Genomic DNA, 19,542 nt, shown 5'->3' on the forward strand with positions numbered 1-19,542 from the left:
AAATACTGATCTACAATGCTCGAATAAGAAGCTAGTATTCAAGAGCTCTTGAATAAAATCTCAACTGTGTCTAACCCACCAATCAGAATTTCTAAGCCATACCCATTGACCAATTATCAATGGATGCTCATTCATTTACCAAATCTGTAAAGCACTGGGTTGGGATTTGTAATAAGCGAATAAGTCAAACGTTTGGTTTTGCTACCTATCCTTACCTACATTGGCGCAGAATAACGTCATTGCAAATACCAGATTGATTTCAGTTCTTAATTAAATCAAGCTCTGAATGCAAGTCATCATGTCCAGTCCTGTTCAATGCAGTCTGTGTTGGAGCAGTAGGAAAGAAAATATCTGGGTTATTGGCACTGATGGAGGTTGTGTTAGATTGAGGAAATGGTGTCGAACGTATCCAAGTAAAAACAGCAATGTGGAATCATTTAAAAGATTTCTACACAAATTGAATTGACATTTTCTCAAATGTGTAATAACTTCATTGAACACTAAGGACTAAAGACCATTCATATGAATGTACCAAGGATTATGAAGTCTTAAGATGTGAACGAAGCACTGGAGAAGTGAAAGTCAGAAAAAAAAGGTATTTCAAGAGGGTTTTATGATCTGCATCCAGTACAGAAATTAGTCGGAAAAAGGCCATTTGTTTTCAAAACTAATTAGCATTCAAAATCAGGGTGGGTGTATCCATTGTGTGTAGCAGGTGTTTCCATCTCTAGAAAGAGAGCAAAAAATGTCCTCCAAAAAGTGTAATTGAACTGGCAGACCTTTTCTCTTCTCACTCAGAACCTTGTAAAGCCCACGGCGATAACCAATTTCAACAGATATTACCGTTAGCATACATGCTAATCCCATTCCCTACTTGGTGCTAGCAACAGTAACAGGAAATGTGTTATGGAAACAAGGGGAACAAGTGGTATTTCTCTACCGGTGCTGGATTACTTTCAAACCAGTTCTACAAAAATGACTACAAACCCTTTCACATTATTTATCCAAGTTTAGCCAGACCTGCCAATACAACTGGGAAATTGTGTGAATATGTTATGATAAGAAAGTTAGCTAGCTGCTAGGTAGCCAACCTATGCTAATAAAAGAAACAGCGATCCAGTCAACTTAACAAACGTGCATCACTCACTGTTAATGATCCATATGTGCAGAGTTTGCTTACTTGAACAACTTGGTGTTTATGTTTGTACAAAAGCTGCAACTAATAAAAGTTAGGAGATTGTAGACAAAAACGACACATAGTGGATGAATTGTGCAATGTTAAGTGCATTGTTAGTATGCTTTGGTACGCAATTCTCAAATGTTCTTACCCAGCAACATGAATAGGAAATTATTAATAAATTGCTGTTTCAAACTAGGCATATCATTGTGGAAATTAGACGTACAAACCAACCAAATATTCCATAACAGCAGTAGATGACTGACATACATGTAAAGGACACTAGACAACTCTCCAAGTATGACCCAGAGCAAAAAGAACAACAATACAGTACTGGCGACACACTTGATCAAACTCACAATGACAATACATGAACATTGGATCAACTTATGAGCTCAGGTGCCATATACATACAGGACACATACACACAGGAATATATAAACACACTCTCCAAGAAACACACACATTGACATATACGCACACCAGTTGTTTATTTTCAGGAAAGGATTGTGTCAGATACGGAGATTTCCCATAATTCCCGTCATTTATTTGGGGGAGTGGTGGGAGGGGAGATGAGTCGAATTGAATGGATATGTTGATGACCCACTGTAACGTGTTCCTCTGTGAGACACGTGCAGTGTGTGTAGGTGAGATTGTGTTGATTTGAGCAGGGTTATTGTTGTATATGGATGTAGTCAGTTACCTTGTTGATATTGGTTCTTGGAATAGAGCTATATATATGTATTACTGCAGCAGAGCCATCAGTGTTTGTACGTGTACCTAATAGAGTATCTGAATTGTCAAGCTTTTTGTCATAACTGGAACTAACTAAGGCCTGAATTCAATCAGATCGATCATTAACCATCGTTAACCAGCGTTGGCCAACATCTGCATAGCAAATGTTTTATAATCCCTACCGCGAGCTGACCTATCGGTGAGTGGATACTTTTGTCCGTCACAAACCACTCCCTTACTTGTCATCCCTACCGCATTAGAAGTTCAAAACGGCGCTAGAAATTGTAGGCTCTATCGATGTTAGAAATAATGTATAGAGTAATGTAATGTATAGAGATGAATAGCCTATCAATCTAATTTGAGTGTTTGATTGGTAACGCGGCTGCATAAACCTCTAATGCGGCTGCATGGGATTCGTCGGATTACGTTGAGTGTGGTTTCGTTGCTACTTGTGGATTTGACAACTCTAATGCAGTTCCACCTCCGACACCGCTAAACAACAGCTATTTGGCTGTCAATCTGATTGAATCTAGACCTAAATATATATTACAACCAGCAAGGCAGGGTAGCCTAGTGGTTAGAGCGTTGGACTAGTAACCGGAAGGTTGCAAGTTCAAATCCCTGAGCTGTCGTTCTGCCCCTGAACCCACTGTTCCTAGGCCGTCATTGAAAATAAGAATTTGTTCTTGCCTAGTTAAATAAATGTAAAAAAACATATATATATTCTGATCAAACAGTTTGCGTATCATCCCAAAACAACACAGGGAAATTGAAATAAAGAAGTAGTGGAGGGATGAACAAGGATGAAGGAGTTGCAAGGTTTTGCAAATGCCAACATTTGATAATAGTGGAGCATTGAATTAAACAGCTGAACATTTTGATGCATTTCGGTCAGGAATTCTACCATTGATGCTGGAGTTTTATGGTTTGAATCCAGAGGGTAAGCAATTTACCTAATGCAAAAAGTTACACGTTTAGGAAGTCTCCGTATATGACTGAATTTGTGCAAATAATGTTGGCATATTTGTCTGAGTGGTGTAAGAGTAACATACATTAATGTATATAGTATGTGTATTTTAAATCTGTACAATACATAAATCCAAATGTCCAATATATAGTGCTACACTGTACAGTGCCTTTGGAAAGTATTCAAACCACTTGACTTTTTCAAGATGTTGTTATGTTGCAGACTTATTCCCCCCCCCCCCCCCCCCCATAAATCTACACTCACGAAGCAAAAACAGGTTTTTAGTTTATTAAAAAAATATATATATATGGAATATCACATTTTTATAAGTATTCAGATTACAGCCTCGAGTCTTCTTGGGTATGATGCTACAAGCTTGGCACACCTGTATTTAGGGAGTTTCTCCCATTCTTCTCTGCAGATCATCTCAAGCTCTGGCAGGTTGGATGGGGAGCGTTGCATTACAGCTATTTTCAGGTCTCTCCAGAGATGTTCGATCGGGTTTACGTCCGGGTTCTGGCTGGGCCACTCAAGGACATTCAGAGACTTGTCCCGAAGCCACTCTTGCGTTGTCTTGGCTGTGTGCTTAGGGTCGTTGTCCTGTTGGAAGGTTAACTTTTGTCCCAGTCTGAGGTCCTGAACGCTCTGGAGCAGGTTTTCATCAAGGATCTCTCTGTACTTTGCTCCGTTCATCTTTGCCTCGATTTTGACTAGTCTCCCAGTCCCTGCCTCTGAAAAACATCCCCAGAGCATGATGCTACCACCATGCTTCACCATAGGGATGGTGCCAGGTTTCCTCCAGATGTGACGCTTTGCATTCAAGCCAAAGAGTTCAATCTTGGTTTCATCAGACCAGACAATCTTGTTTCTCATGTTCTGAGAGTCCTTTTGTTGCCTTTTGGCAAACTCCAAGAAGGCTGTCATGTGCCTTTTACTGAGGAGGGGCTTCCGTCTGGCCACTCTACCATGAAGGTCTGATTGGTGGAATGCTGCAGAGATGGTTGTCCTTCTGGAAGGTTTTCCCATCTCCACAGAGGAACTCTAGAGTTCTGTCAGAGTGGCCATCGGTTCTTGGTCACCTCCCTGAGCGGCCAGCTCTATGAAGAGTCTTGGTGGGCCCAAAAACGTATTCAATTTAAGAATGATGGAGGCCACTGTGTTCTTGGGGACCTTCAATACTGCAGAAATGTTTTGGTACTCTTCCCCAGATCTGTGCCTCGACACAATTCTGTCTCGGAGCTCTACAGAGAACTCCTTTGACCTCAAGGCTTGGTTTTTGCTCTGACATGCACTGTCAACTGGTGGACCTTATATAGACAGGTGTGTGCCTTTCCAAATTATGTCCAATCAATTGAATTTACCACAGGTGGACTCCGATCAAGTTGTAGAAACATCTCAAGGATGATCAATGGAAACAGGATGCACCTGAGCTCAATTTCGAGTCTCATAGCAAAAGGTCTGAATACTTGTATGTAAATACTGTAAGTTAATGTTTTTAATGTTTTATACATTTGCACAAATTTCTAAAAACCTGTTTTGGCTTTGTCATTATGGGGTATTGTGTGCAGATTGCTGAGGATTTTAAAAATAAATAATTTAAATTAAGGCTGTAACGTAACACAATGTGGAAAAGGTCAAGGGGTCTGAATACTTTCCAAAAGCACTGTCCAGCCTGGCCTCAGACTAGATGTAAAAGTAAACAAAAATCCAGTACACTCAAATTAGCATGATATGTTATGTTTGGTTACATCAGGCCGAAGGTTACTTAAGGCAAAAATTAAAGGATTGTAGTTAGTCGGGGTGGATGGTTGAGCGTATAGCTACTTTGCAACTACTTGTTAGCTAACCCTTCCCCTAGCCCTTTCAACTCCTGACCTTAACCTTAACCCCTAACCCCTAGCCTAGCTAACATAGCCACCTAGCTAACGTTAGCTTTAACCATCTAGTCACCTTCTTAACATTAGCCACAACAAATTGGAATTCTTAACATATCATACGTATTGCAAATTTGTAGCATATTTTATGAATTGTAATATATCATACGAAATGGATGATGGACATATTAGTACATACCATACGTAACGATCATGCTAATTTGAGTGTCCCAGATTTTTGTTTACTATGTTATGTCTACCCCAGAATCTGGGTTGATATTTCTGCTCCAGCATTTATTGATTTTATTTTACAGCAAAGCTCGACATTATTCAAATTGCTGTTGACAAAATCAAAATAACCAAAATAATGTGAACAATAGGTAAAGAAAGAATATTGCCGTTTATAAGACGTGTGATTTTCTGTATAAGACATGTCTGTGTAAATCAATTAGTGCTTCTGTTGGTGCTGCATACGGACAGTGACGCACATACAGTACAGTGGAGGAATCAAAGTGAAGAGGCAGAATGTATGGATGGAGAGAGGCAGTACCACTGAAGTGTATGCTGGTTGGTTTATTACCTTTGTACTCGGGGTGGGACGGGCGCGAGACGGGGCTGCACTAGGATGGATTGGCGCCTCCCCTAAGAGAAATCACCGTATCTCATCAACACAGGAGAAGAGGAGAGGAACGATAGAGAAAAGGAGAGGCTAGGCATGTGTGCACTGAAGAAACTAAACGGTAGAAGTTGGGTGTCGAGGAGCATTAGGGATACTCAACGCCAACAGGACACACACAAACACAAAGGAACACACACCACATTCGCGCCAACACAAACCCAGCAGCCTGAAAGCACAAGAGGGCCCAACATGTCAACCAAGTCTGCATGCTGAGGAAGAAAACCAAGGCTGTTGATACACACATGCAGCAGTGAAGATGGTAAGTAGCCATCTTGTGCAAGCCAGAACGTGAGGCAGCTTGATGTACAAGTACACCCTCCGGACAGGATGCTACTCAATCGCAGGGGCATATCCCCCAACCTATCTCCTTAATGCTGAGCCAAGCAGAGACACATTGGGTCCCGTTTTTAGTCTTTGGCCGAGGATCAAACTCCCAACATTCCAATCACAGGGCGGACACTCTAACAACAAGGCCACTGAGTTGGTTTAGCAATAAAGATAGCTGCATTTTAAATCAAGCTAAATGTCATTCGTTGATCCAAAGACTGAAAAGTCTTAAGAAAAATTGTATCTCTGATCTCTTCTGAAGCTGAGGGGTTAGAAGTTGAGGCGAAAGGTCATGCTACTGCTAAACATGCAGTAATCATTGGCAAAAGTAATAAACACAACTATTACTGCAACAAGGAATAAATAGTATTAAAAAACAGAGTTAAACAGTATAATTATGCATACACATAAAAAATGTTGAATGACACATAACACATACAAGGTTATAGAGACAGTAGATAACTGATGTGATAGAGATAACCATGTAAAGTGAGACATGCATTATACTCACAATGATGCATGAAACATACAACATTAAGTTGGAAAGGATATGTGGAGTACAACATCCAAATGATGATTTATTTGTTACGAGTCATTACAAGGACAGGTTGATCTACTGTACTTTCAAGAGTGGTACCACTAGTTGCTGCCTACAGGTGTAATATCTTAATTGGACCAGTTTCCCACAGCAGGAAAATAATCCTGCACCAACAGGAATGTGGATAATAATTAATGGATATGTTTGTAGGGGTTGATACATTTTTCATTAGGGCAAATCAAGTCAAACATTTTAAAGTGGAAATTACAAACATTAGAAGCTAAATTAACTCATTTAATCAAGTTTGACAATGAAATCCCATTAAAACCAGATATTTACTAGAGATGGGGTGGAGGTATTCTCTACATAATGCTCTTGGAAGTTGTATCCACAAATTGCACGTAAAAAGCTGAAAGCTGAGTGAACTGCCCACTGTTGGGACAATAAAGATGACGTGAACCCTATGAGTCACCGACACCCCCACCTAGACACCTAGCATTAAACACCTGTTGCTGCCATGGTGATGGACAAGTGATTGTATGGTAGCCACCTCACTGCAAATAATGACAGATATTGGAAACGCAATCATTAACACATGCCAACATGCTCTGCTTGGGCATAGCCATGATGGGAATGTAATGGTCCACAACAATTTACGGTTTCCTTTAATAATCTTCTTGACTATAGCCTTCAGAACAATGGAGATACACAGAAAGGTTTGCCTGGTTGCATGACAATGAACAATTAGCATGAGAAAAGAGAACTTGTGTGGAAGCATGACATGGAAATAATGAATGGTACCAGAAGATCCATGTTGGACTGCTGTGATTTGTGATACTGTGTCTCGGAAGAGACCCAAACAGCTTCATGTTAGATGGCAAATCTCCCTCTTCCAGCTTGGAAACAAAACCAATGTCAAGATGGATGCCCAGCCTTGAACGCTACTACAACCTCTTGAGAAGAGCTAATCCAACTGTATCTCTCAGCCCTCAGAAAGGACAAATAGATTCAGACAGCAACGCTGTGTGAGGCTGTAGGCCAAGTCTACCATGACACTCCCCGCAACTACATGTCAACCACAGGCTGGCCACGGTCGACTGAGTGTAACCAGCGCGAGCGCAAAAACTCTTTGGTCTGCTACTTGTCTGGCAACTGAACACAGCGCCACGCATCGCTGGACGGCTTTACCCCCTTTCAACCACAGTTTCTAAGCCTTTCTGGCTAATCCCTCCCTCTCTTCCTCTCCCTCCCGCCCTTCTTCTCCCTCTCTGGGGGTAGCTGTGTACTGAATGGAGAAATAACAGGAGAGACGCATTGGATCACTGCTCACTCGAGGAAGCATGGCTGAAGCCTTTACCGTTTAAAGCCTTGCAGGGGTGCTGCATTCAGCTGTATTCTTATCTGGGACATAGCGGGAGCCCTGTCTGTTCACACCGCTCAAACCTTCTGCTTTTGTTTTTATCTCTGGATGTCAGAAAATGTATTATATCTGTTGCCTCTTTTGAGTCTGATTTGATTCAGATATAGGATAAAGAAGTTTGGATTGGGGAAGTGGCTGGGTGGGATTCAGCGAAGCTTGAGCGTACATGTGTCATGTTGTTTGCAAGAGACATTGTGGTTTGACACATACTCACTCTCTCTCGCTCTTTTACACACACACACACACACACACACACACACACACACACACACACACACACACACACACACACACACACACACACACACACACACACACACACACACACACACACACACACACACACACACACACACACACAGAGAGAGAAAAATCTGGCATGTCTTTGCAGCATGACTCATGATTGAGGGTGGGCTTGACCGGTTTGACAGGAGATGATGTGTGGCTGGCTAAAAGCATGGACCGAGAGACATTGAGTGTGGGATGTTGGAGATGTTGTCGGCCTGACAAAATTAACTCATCCTCAGGACTAAAACTGTTCAATAGTTGTGCATTATGTCTGTCTTGCATTTGTGTTAGACTGGTAATACAACTTGACGTTGACATGCTCAGTGTGAATAGTTGGGATGAAGGAGTTTGGATTGAGGAAGCGGTTGGGTGGGACTCATCTTCTGGTGGAACAGGGATTTGATTTAAAGGAATGGAAGAAGCTTGAGCATACATATGTGATGTCATTTGCAAGAGACATTGGGGTTTGACACACTATCTCTCTTTCACACACACACAGACACATATACACACACACACACACACTGAAAGCTGGTATGTCTTTGCAGCATGACTCAGGCTTGAGGGTGTGCCTGCCCGGTTTGACAGGAGATGATGAGTGGCTGGCTAAAAGCATGGACCGTGAGACATTGAGTGTGGTTGCTGGAGATGTTGTCGGCCTGACAAATTAACTCATCCTCAGGACCAAAACTGTTCAATAGTCGTGTATTATGTCTTGCATTTGTGTTGGACTGGTAATACAACTTGACTTAATACATATAGTTCACACAAAGTTGAAAGACGTGTCTGAGATGTACAGTTATCACAGACGCTGATTTGATTACAACCTGGATGTGGTCAGACGTAATATAAACAGACTGATTGAGAGACAGACACGAGATGTAAACAGACGTTCTTTGACCTTCAAAGCACCTAAATGGATTGACAGACAAATGACAGTCTCACCCAAACCCAAGGACTTGTCTAGACAAAATAAAAGGGACAAATCAACAAAGAGATGAAAACAACATAGAGGAGGATAGAGAGATAGACACAGGCCATCCTACAGACATGGCGACCGGAAGAAGAAAATCACAGACCTGATCGGCGAAGACCCTAACGTTAGCTTTTGGCGGCTCAATGATGGCTCCTCCCCTTATCTCATCCTCCACAGCCATAAGTCTAAGAGAGAGAGAGAGAGAGAGAGAGAGTTCAAACAGTTGAGAGAATTGTGAGTTAAGTAGACACTAAGTAGCTAAGTGCAATGCGTAAGGCTTATAAAGACTGTCCAGGTGCAAGCTGCACCTGTCATTACCCTGACAAACATTGATTTGTCAATTATACCCATTACCTGGTTTATAGTAGCGTTGTTATAACCTCTGGTAGCCAAATTATAATCTATTCAACCAATGCTGTAGCTGTTTAACATACACTGCTTCAGTAATACGAGGAAGCATTTTTGAGGCAGTTGAGGTGCATATTTCCATGTTTCCCAAGGGATTCAGCATGATGTGTCTGTCCAATTCAGGGTGTTTTCCAATTTAATCATGCCTAATGATGTCTAGATTGTGGTGTTTTGCCGGTCATCGTGTTCTGAAGGGGGTTTAATTAATAGTTCATCCTCATGGAATAGTTGAACTGACGCAACATGATAGAGATTCCAAATCCTTGTTATAACCATTTCAAAAAGGGTTGGCTTGCAGGGATATGGGAAGCTTATTGCTACAGTCTCCATAGGATATTTTTCTTGCCATGCAAATTCACCTTTAGACACGATTACTCAGCATCAGAATTATTTTCCAGAGAGGGGAACATGGATCATTAATTACTTGCCTTTGGAATTTCAAGATCTGCATCATTCAAGGCAATGGTTCTGATATTTTCTTCAACAGACACAAAAGGTGAAGGATCAATTAAAAGTCACTGCAATCATGAAGTCAAATCCAAGATGGTGATCAGCTGTTTGGTGATGGAGATTCAATGAACAAGAATACATATGACATCCTAACTCCTACCTGGTCTGTATTTCTGAGGTAATGAAATTATTCTGCTTTGCTCATGATATATTTCATTATCTTTCAATCTTATCACATCTACTTTCCGCCTGAACGACATGGTTGTTTTAATTTGAAGTCACACAGAAAAGCTGTGAAATTGCTGACAAAGTGGATGAACTTCAGAGCGTTAAACTCCTGAGATGAACAGAATGCTGAGAGAGGACTAATTACACAAAATGAATGACACATTTATATACAGCGCCTTCAAAAAGTATTCAAACCCTTGACTTTTTCCACATTTAAAATGGATTACATTGAGATGTGTCACTAGCTTACACACAATACCCCACAATGTCAAAGTGGAATTATGTTTTTAGAAATGTTTACAAATGAATTTAAAATGAAAAGCTGAAATGTCTCGAGTCAATAAGTATTCAACCCCTTCGTTATGGCAATCCTAAATAAATTCCGGAGTAAAACTGTGCTTACGAAGTCACATAATAAGTTACATGGACTCATAATATTGTTTAACAAGATTTTTGAATGATTACCTCATCTCTGTACCCACACATACAATTATCTGTAAGGTCCCTCATTCGAGCAGTGAATTTCAAACACAGATTCAGGTTTTTCAATGCCTGGCAAATAGGGGCACCTATTGGTAAATAAACAAATATAAAAGCAGACATTGAATATCACTTTGAGCATGGTGAAGTTATCATTACACTTTGGACGCTGTATCAATACACCCAGTCACTACAAAGATACAGGCATCCTTCCTAACTCATTTGCCGGAGAGGAAGGAAACTGCTCAGGGATTTCACAATGAGGCCAAAGGTGACTTTAAAACAGTTACAGCGTTTAATGGCTGTGATAAGCGAAAACTGAGACTGGAGCAACAACAGACAATAAAACTGCAAAAAATGTTAAAAATGTTTACTTTAAGTCCTGAATACAAAGCGTTATGTTTGGGGCAAATCCAACACAACACATCACTGAGCACCACTTTCCATATTTTCAAGCATAGTGGTGGCTGCGTCATGTTATGGGCATGCTTGTCATCGGCAAGGACTATGGAGTTTTTTAGGATAAAAGAAATTGAATATAGAGCTAAGCACAGGAAAAATCCTAGAGAAAAACCTGGTTAAGTCTGCTTAACACCGGAGACAAATTTACCTTTCAGCAGGACAATAACCAAAAACACAAGGCCAAATATACACAGGAGTTGCTTACCAATACAACATTGAATGTTCCTGAGTGGCCTAATTACATTTTTGACTTAAATCAGCTTGGAAATGAATAAAAAGACCTGAAAATGGTTGTCTAACAACAATCAACAACCAGCTTGACAGAGCTTGAATTTTTTTTATAATAATGTGCAAATGTTGTACAATCCAGGTGTGCAAAGCTCTTAGAGACAAAGACTCACAGCTGTAATCGATGCCAAAGGTGAGTCTAACATTGACTCAGGGTTGTGAATACTTATGTAAATTACATATTTCTGTAAAACATGTTTTCACTTTGTCATTATGTGGTATCGTGTGTAGATGGGTGAGAATTTTTTTTTATTTAATCCATTTTGAATTCAGGATGTAACACAATAAAATGTGGAATAAGTCAAGGGGTATGAATACTTTCTGAAGGAACTGTATAGGACATTGTGCAGCGGCAACAGGGAAAGTGTGGACCAGACAGCCAATGTGATTGGTGCAAAAACTGAGCCAATAAGACAAGCTAAAAACAGAAATACATTTTAATGTTAGCACACATTTTAGTCAAACTATTTCAAAATGCGTGGTTGGTTTGGACAGAGGATAACATATCACCAATTGTCATATGCCACCATATCAAGCTGTAGCATTTCCGCAGAGAAAGCAGTCTCTGAATATCCTTATGCTTAACATACTACAACTAAATTGATGCTTAACATGAATAAATAATGATAATCCACAGGTAAAGTTTCAGACATTGGTGTTAGATGTTTTATTACATAAATAATGTACAGGGATTTATTGGACAAAAATAAGAAAGGGAAAAGGAATCAAACGTATGCACTGACAGAAACATTGACACTGATCTAAGAAACAATGAAATGTAACATGAGTATACAGTAGAATTCTACAGAAGGCAGACAGTGATTCACATGGGTGATATGTACCAAAACTAAACCTGTATATCTATTTACTTCAAGTTCAACTAGTGTGCTTGTCAGGTCAAGTCTTACACACAGTCAAAACAATGTGGGTATTTGTCAATATGAGGTCAAGGACAGGTCATGATGTCTGAATTGGTTGTTACAGAGAAATAAGGCAGGCGATCGGGTGAGTCAAAGGTCACATGATATGTAGTCAATTATATGTACATCAACAGTAAACCCTCACTATGTCCTGCTATTTGCCATATCAATCCAAATGGCTTTATTGCACAGTGCACAGAGAACTTTCAAAGTAATACTGATGTAATATTATACTGTACATCTATACAGACTACCAATATTATGCTTGCTACAATGCCAAAAGAGAGGCAATCTGATGATAGTGAACAATTCTTGTTCCACATCGTATCTCAAAAAAATGACTCCCTCAAAGCTCTAACTTTAGCAAACAACGACACCATTTACCATTCTGTCTCCTCTGATTTACTGCAGATCAAAAGTTAAACCAACGACATATTGCAAAATTATAAGAGATAGAAATCTTAACACTTTAGATAAACTGCACCAATATCCATCTATCTGCATGATTAACATTTTTGTGAAAGTCTCAAACACTATACAGCCATGTGTAAGTCAAATATATAAGTTATAAACTATTTTTACAGTACTGTATACGCTGTATCTATGGTATTTAGGGATTTACAGTATCCATGGTCGTACATGCAGAAGTCTCAGTATAATGTATGTTGATATGGTTTCAATTAATACTGAATGGGACCTGAAAAAAACCTTTAAGTGTATGAGTTCTATATGTATGATCATATGATATATGTATCTATGCATGTAAGGTATACATACTCAATATCTTTGTGTGCCCGAATGTAGGCCTACATACATATAATGCTTCTGTTCATTAATGCTCAATTTAAATCTATTATTGCAAAAATATATGTAAAATATTGCTATTTCAATAGAATTCAATTAATACAATTAAAATAGTTAATTAAATTGGTAATATCATAAAAAAAAATTACATACAGAATCTTAGTGCATCATTATTGGTACGGCTGGTACAGTTCTGGTACTTCAATAGGGTATTGATAACATTTAGATAAAGTGTGTTACTCTGTCTTGTCTGATATAATAGAATATAATCTGTCATATTCCTCTTAAGAAACATAACTGCTACTCTAGACGCAGTCATCTAGAACAACCAAGATAAATCACAAAAAAAGTATTTCAAAGAATATCTGAAGTCATTTCTAAGGTTTGGGTTTTGTAGGAATGTATGGTTCATTTTCCTTTTGGAGGACAGTGGAAGTCGGGAAGTTTACATACACCTTAGCCAAATACATTTAAACTTAGTTTCTCACAATTCCTGTAATTTAATCCTAGTAACAATTCCCTGTCTTAGGTCAGTTAGGATCACCACTTTATTTTAAGAATGTGAAATGCCAGAATAATAGTAGAGAGAATGATTTATTTCAGCTTTTATCTCTTTCATCACATTCCCAGTGGGTCAGAAGTTTACATACACTCAATTAATATTTGGTAGCATTGCCTTCAAATGATTTAACTTGGGTCAAACATTTCGTGTAGCCTTCCACAAGCTTCCCACAATAAGTTGGGTGAATTTTGGCCCATTACTCCTGACAGAGATGGTGTAACTGAATCAGGCTTGTAGGCTTCCTTGCTCGCACACGCTTATTCAGTTCTGCAGACAAATTTTCCATAGGATGGAGGTCAGGGCTTTCTGATGGCCACTCCAATACCTTGACTTTGTTGTCCTTAAGCCATTTTGCCACAACTTTGGAAGTATGCTTGGGATCATTGTCCGTTTGGAAGACCCATTTGCGACCAAGCTTTAACTTCCTGACTGATGTCTTGAGATGTTGCTTCCACATAATTCTCATGATGCCTTCTATTTTGTGAAGTGCACCAGTCCCTCCTGCAGCAAAGCTCCCCCACAACATGATGCTGCCACCCCTGTGCTTCACAGTTGGCATGGTGTTCTTCGGCTTGCAAGCCTCCCCCTTTTTCCTCCAAAAGTAACGATGGTCATTATGGCCAAACAGTTCTATTTGTGTTTCATCAGACCAGAGGACATTTCTCCAAAAAGTACGATCTTTGTCCCCATGTGCAGTTGCAAACCATAGTTTTTTTTGCGGTTTTGGAGCAGTGGCTTCTTCCTTGCCTAGCGGCCTTTCAGGTTATGTCGATATAGGACTCGTTTTACTGTGGATATAGATACTTTGTACCTGTTTCCTCCAGCATCTTCACAAGGTCCTTTGCTGTTGTTCTGGGATTGATTTGCACTTTTCGCACCAAAGTATGTTCATCTCTAGGAGACAGAACGCGTCTCCTTCCTGAGCGGTATGACGGCAGCATGGTCCCATGGTGTTTATACTTGCGTACTATTGTTTGTACAGATGAACGAGCTACAGTACCTTGAGGCGTTTGGAAATTGCTCCCAAGGATGAACCAGACTTGTGGAGGTCTTGGCTGATTTCTTTTGATTTTCCCATGATGTCAAGCAAAGAGGTACTGAGTTTGAAGGTAGGCCTAGTGTATGTAAACTTCTGACCCACTGGAATTGTGATACAGTGAATTATAAGTTAAATAATCTGTCTGTGTTACGGTGCGTGAATGAGGACCCAAAAGCGAATTAACGTAAACAGAGCTTCTTTAATAACAAAACAAAACGTAGGCTCAGATGGACCGGCAGGTTCCGACAGGACAGGACAAGGTTGCAGCAAACATGACGATAGTCTGGTTCAGGCATGAACAACACAAACAAGAATCCGACAAAGACAGGAGCAGAAACAGAGAGAGATATAGAGGACTAATCAGAGGGAAAAAGGGAACAGGTGGGAAAAGGGGTGACGAGGTAGTTAGGAGGAGACAAGGCACAGCTGGGGGAAAGAGGGGGAGAAAAGGTAACCTAACAACGACCAGCAGAGGGAGACAGGGTGAAGGGAAAGGACAGAAACAAGACACAACATGACAGTACATGACAGTCTGTAAACAATTGTTGGAAAAACTACAATAGATGTCCTAACCGACTTGCCAAAACTATAGTTTGTTAACAAGAAATTTGTGGAGTGGTTTAAAAACGAGTTTTAATATTAACCCAAGTGTATGTAAACTTCCGACTTCCGACACAGTAACTTGATTATGCCATTCTTAGTGCAAATTTCGGAAAATGAAAAAGACCTAGCTAAAAGATAAATTGCTGTTAATTTTTTCAAACCATCTTTGTCCGTTTCCCAAGGTTTATAATGCATATTACTTCATGTGAGCGTATATATATATATATATATACACACATAAAGATTAATACGTATACACATACACTACTGTTCAAAAGTTTGGGGTCACTTAGAAATGTCCTTGTTTTTGAAAGGAAAGCTATTTTTTTGTCCATTAACATCACGTCAAATTGATCAGAAATACAGTGCAGACATTGTTCATTTTGTAAATGACTATTGTAGCTGGAAACGGCTGATTTTTTTATGGAATATCTACATAGGCGTACAGAGGCCCATTATTAGCAACCATAGATGTCCTAACTAACTTGCCAAAACTATCGTTTGCTAACAAGACATTTGTGGAGTGGTTGAAAAACAAGTTAATGACTCCAACCTAAGTGTATGTAAACCTCCGACTTCAACTGTAACTACCTGAGCTAATGAAGTAGCTTGAAACATATTTTCTACCATCAATAATAAAAAAACGCAAATAGCATTTCTCATTCATTGACAGCATGTGAATCTGTCTTAAAATCTAGCAGCCATCCACTACTTATAGAATCCTCTAGATTACCTTGTCAACTGTAACAATGCCATCGCCCAAACTAACTTCAAAAGGGGAAAGAGAACTTGTCATTTAGCAGATAAATTAGGTTTACTCTGTGTTCTCTTTACACATCATAAGAAAGTATTTCCCCATCAAACTGTGGTCGCGGTTTGTAAAGATTGGCATTGTTCATTCTCATGTCAAGCTGTTATGGTGATGGCAACAATATGTCATGTACTACCTTAGTCTTTGCTTCTTGCATTTTTATCAAAAACACCATTATGACCTCATTCTGTATAGGGCAGATAGAAGTCATATGATGTCACCTTTCAGTCCATTATTGTGCTTTTCAATTCAATCTAGGTGAATCCCTCTCGGTTTACGATTATCGGAATAATCACCACAGATGATGCAGGTAAACTACTAAAGGAAAAAAAAACAAGCAGCATGTTTGATATACTGGTAAAAAAAAAAGGTTGCCAAGTAGTGCAATAGTACAAAGGGCCTAAAAATGTGTCTTTTGGGTTCTTTATGCACAAAGTTATGGGGTTATGGATGGGATTGGTTCCATTAAGTACAGCCAGGAACTGCCTCGGTCTTCATTCCATTTCTTCTTCCCTGGAATGGATTAAAAGTTCCCTGTGACGCATATCTAACTTTCAATTGCAGATTATTAGAGGTGGTGGACAAAAGCAGAACATTTACACAAATAGTTTCCTCTCAAGTTCCTTGGCTCAAGTCAATTGGTTAACATTAGTCAGAAAAAGAATGTTCAATGAACATTTTCCTACTGACTGGGTGAAAACCAATTGCCTAATGATTTCACTGTTGACCTCACCTTTCAAATTAATGTGCAGTTAGTTTGAAGCTATCCCATTATTTATATATACACTGCTCAAAACACATCCTAGATCTGAATGAATGAAATATTCCTATTAAATACTTTTTTCTTTACATAGTTGAATGTGCTGACAACAAAATCACACAAAAATTATCATTGGAAATCAAATTTATCAACCCATGGAGGTCTGGATTTGGAGTCACACTCAAAATTAAAGTGGAAAACCACACTACAGGCTGATCCAACTTTGATATAATGTCCTTAAAAACAAGTCAAAATGAGGCTCAGTAGTGTGTGTGGCCTCCACGTGCCTGTATGACCTCCCTACAACGCCTGGGCATGCTTCTGAAGAGGTGGCGGATGGTCTCCTGAGGGATATCCTACCAGACCTGGACTAAAGCATCCGCCAACTCCTGGACAGTCTGTGGGGGATAGAGCGAGACATGATGTCCCAGATGTGCTCAATTGGATTCAGGTCTGGGGAACGGGCAGGCCAGTCCATAGCATCAATGCCTTCCTCTTGCAGGAACTGCTGACACACTCCAGCCACATGAGGTCTAGCATTGTCTTGCATTAGGAGGAACCCAAGGCCAACCGCACCAGCATATGGTCTCACAAGGGGTCTGAGGATCTCATCTCGGTACCTAATGGCAGTCAGGCTACCTCTGGCGAGCACATGGAGGTGCGGCCCCCCAAAGAAATGCCACCCCACACTATGACTTACCCACCGTCAAACCGGTCATGCTGGAGGATGTTGCAGGCAGCAGAACGTTCTCCACGGTGTCTCCAGACTCTGTCACGTCTGTCACATGTGCTCAGTGTGAACCTGCTTTCATCTGTGAAGAGCACAGGGCGCCAGTGGCGAATTTGCCAATCTTGGTGTTCTCTGGCAAATGCCAAACATCCTGCACGGTGTTGGGCTGTAAGCACAACCCCCACCTGTGGACGTCGGGCCTCATACCACCCTCATGGAGTCTGTTTCTGACCGTTTGAGCAGACACATGCACATTTGTGGCCTGCTGGAGGTCATTTTGCAGGGCTCTGGCAGTGCTCCTCCTGCTCCTCCTTGCACAAAGGCGGAGGTAGCGGTCCTGCTGCTGGGTTGTTTCCCTCCTACGGCCTCCTCCATGTCTCCTGATGTACTGACCTGTCTTCTGGTAGCGCCTCCATGCTCTGGACACTATGCTGACAGACACAGCAAACCTTCTTGCCACAGCTCGCATTGATGTGCCATCTTGGATGAGCTGCACTACCTGAGCCACTTGTGTGGGTTGTAGACTCCGTCTCATGCTACCACTAGAGTGAAAGCACCTCCAGCATTCAAAAGTGACCAAAACATCAGCCAGGAAGCATAGGAACTGAGAAGTGGTCTGTGGTCCCCACCTGCAGAACCACTCCTTTATTGGGGTGTCTTGCTAATTGCCTATAATTTCCACCTGTTGTCTATTCCATTTGCACAACAGCATGTGAAATTTATTGTCAATCAGTGTTGCTTCCTAAGTGGACAGTTTGATTTCACAGAAGTGTGATTGACTTGGAGTTACATTGTGTTGTTTAAGTGTTTCCTTTATTTTTTTGAGCAGTGTATATATGTATATTTGACCTACACACCTATGGCTCCTGAGTAGTGCAGCGGTCTAAGGCAGTGCATCACAGTGCAAGAGGTGTCACTACAGTCCTTGGATCAAATCCAGGCTGTATCACATCCGGCCGTGATTGGGAGACCTATAGGGCGGCCCAGTGTCGTCCAAGTTTGGCCGGGTTAGGCCGTCATTGTGAAAATAAGAATTTGTTCTTAACTGACTTGCCTAGTTAGTAAAGGTTTACATTTTTAAAAAATAATTTAAAATATGGTTGAGGCCTCCCCGTTATTTCTCCATACATTATTAATGTATCTATTTCATAACTATACATCATCTAAACTCATATATTCATCAATATTCCCCATATTATTTCCAAAAATCAGCACTTGTATAAAGAAGATTAATCTGTCTATAATTGTTGATATTTCTTGGATAAACGTAATCAGACACGATTAGGTCTTAACAATACATACATTTATTTTCTTCACTCCATTTTAGTTCTCTCTCTCTTCCTCTCTACATCTCCATTCTCCATCTCCTCCACCCTCCACCCTCCACCACCACCCCTCTTTTTACCTGTTGATTATTCCTTTAATTTGGGAGTCTTTCTCCACCTGCTGTTGCCGTAGCCTCCTCTCGCTGTCCTCCAGGCGACTCTGGTATTGTGAGAGGATCTTACTGGTCTGCTGCTCCTGGGAAAGGAGCCTCTTCTCATACTCCTCCAGCTTCCTGTGGGACATGATCAGTCGCTCCTTCAGGGAGTGGATCTCCTCCTCATATTCCTTTACCTGAGACAGACAGAGAGAAGAGAAAGCATTGGAGATAGAAAATGGTTGAGCAATTGTCATACACGTCGACAAGTCACCATGGAATAGGGAAGCAACCACATTGTTGTCCAGTGTTCATTAAAGTCTAAGGCACACATAGTTTATCCCTTTTCACTTGCTCACTATGCACCAAGATCCAGCTATGTCTATTATGAAAATAACTCCAGAAGGGAATATATTGAACATATAAAAATAGTTGAGCAAATGTCATACTGTTTATTAGCAACACATGGCTAAACAACCAGAAAATGTTCTTGGGGGTTGACTGAACACACCTTCACTTGGACAAAGAAATGTGGTAATGTGGTGTCTGCGGTCAAATATGAATATGCGAGCTAAAAGTTTGTTTATTTTCAATGA

General features: G+C 40.4%; 1 protein-coding gene across 11 annotated transcripts in view; it reads right to left on the bottom strand.

Moving 5' to 3' along the window:
• LOC110515208 (ras/Rap GTPase-activating protein SynGAP) overlaps nt 1-19,542 on the bottom strand; it is a 110,559-nt gene that overhangs the window by 7,222 nt on the left and 83,795 nt on the right. For 8 of the 11 annotated variants that reach the window (XM_090229094.1, XM_036973043.2, XM_090229092.1 and 5 more), the window contains 3 exons: nt 18,932-19,143; nt 9,085-9,166; nt 5,334-5,395 (listed from right to left, as the gene is read on the bottom strand). In XM_090229094.1, coding sequence (XP_090085220.1) covers nt 5,334-5,395; nt 9,085-9,166; nt 18,932-19,143 — 356 coding nt within the window. The remainder of the gene's footprint in view (nt 1-5,333; nt 5,396-9,084; nt 9,167-18,931; nt 19,144-19,542) is intronic. The other 3 variants (XM_090229097.1, XM_090229096.1, XM_036973040.2) reach the window with 1 other exon arrangement.

This window comes from Oncorhynchus mykiss, chromosome 3, assembly GCF_057628025.1.
Source record: "Oncorhynchus mykiss isolate SJ-2025 chromosome 3, ASM5762802v1, whole genome shotgun sequence".
Lineage (NCBI taxonomy): Eukaryota > Metazoa > Chordata > Actinopteri > Salmoniformes > Salmonidae > Oncorhynchus > Oncorhynchus mykiss.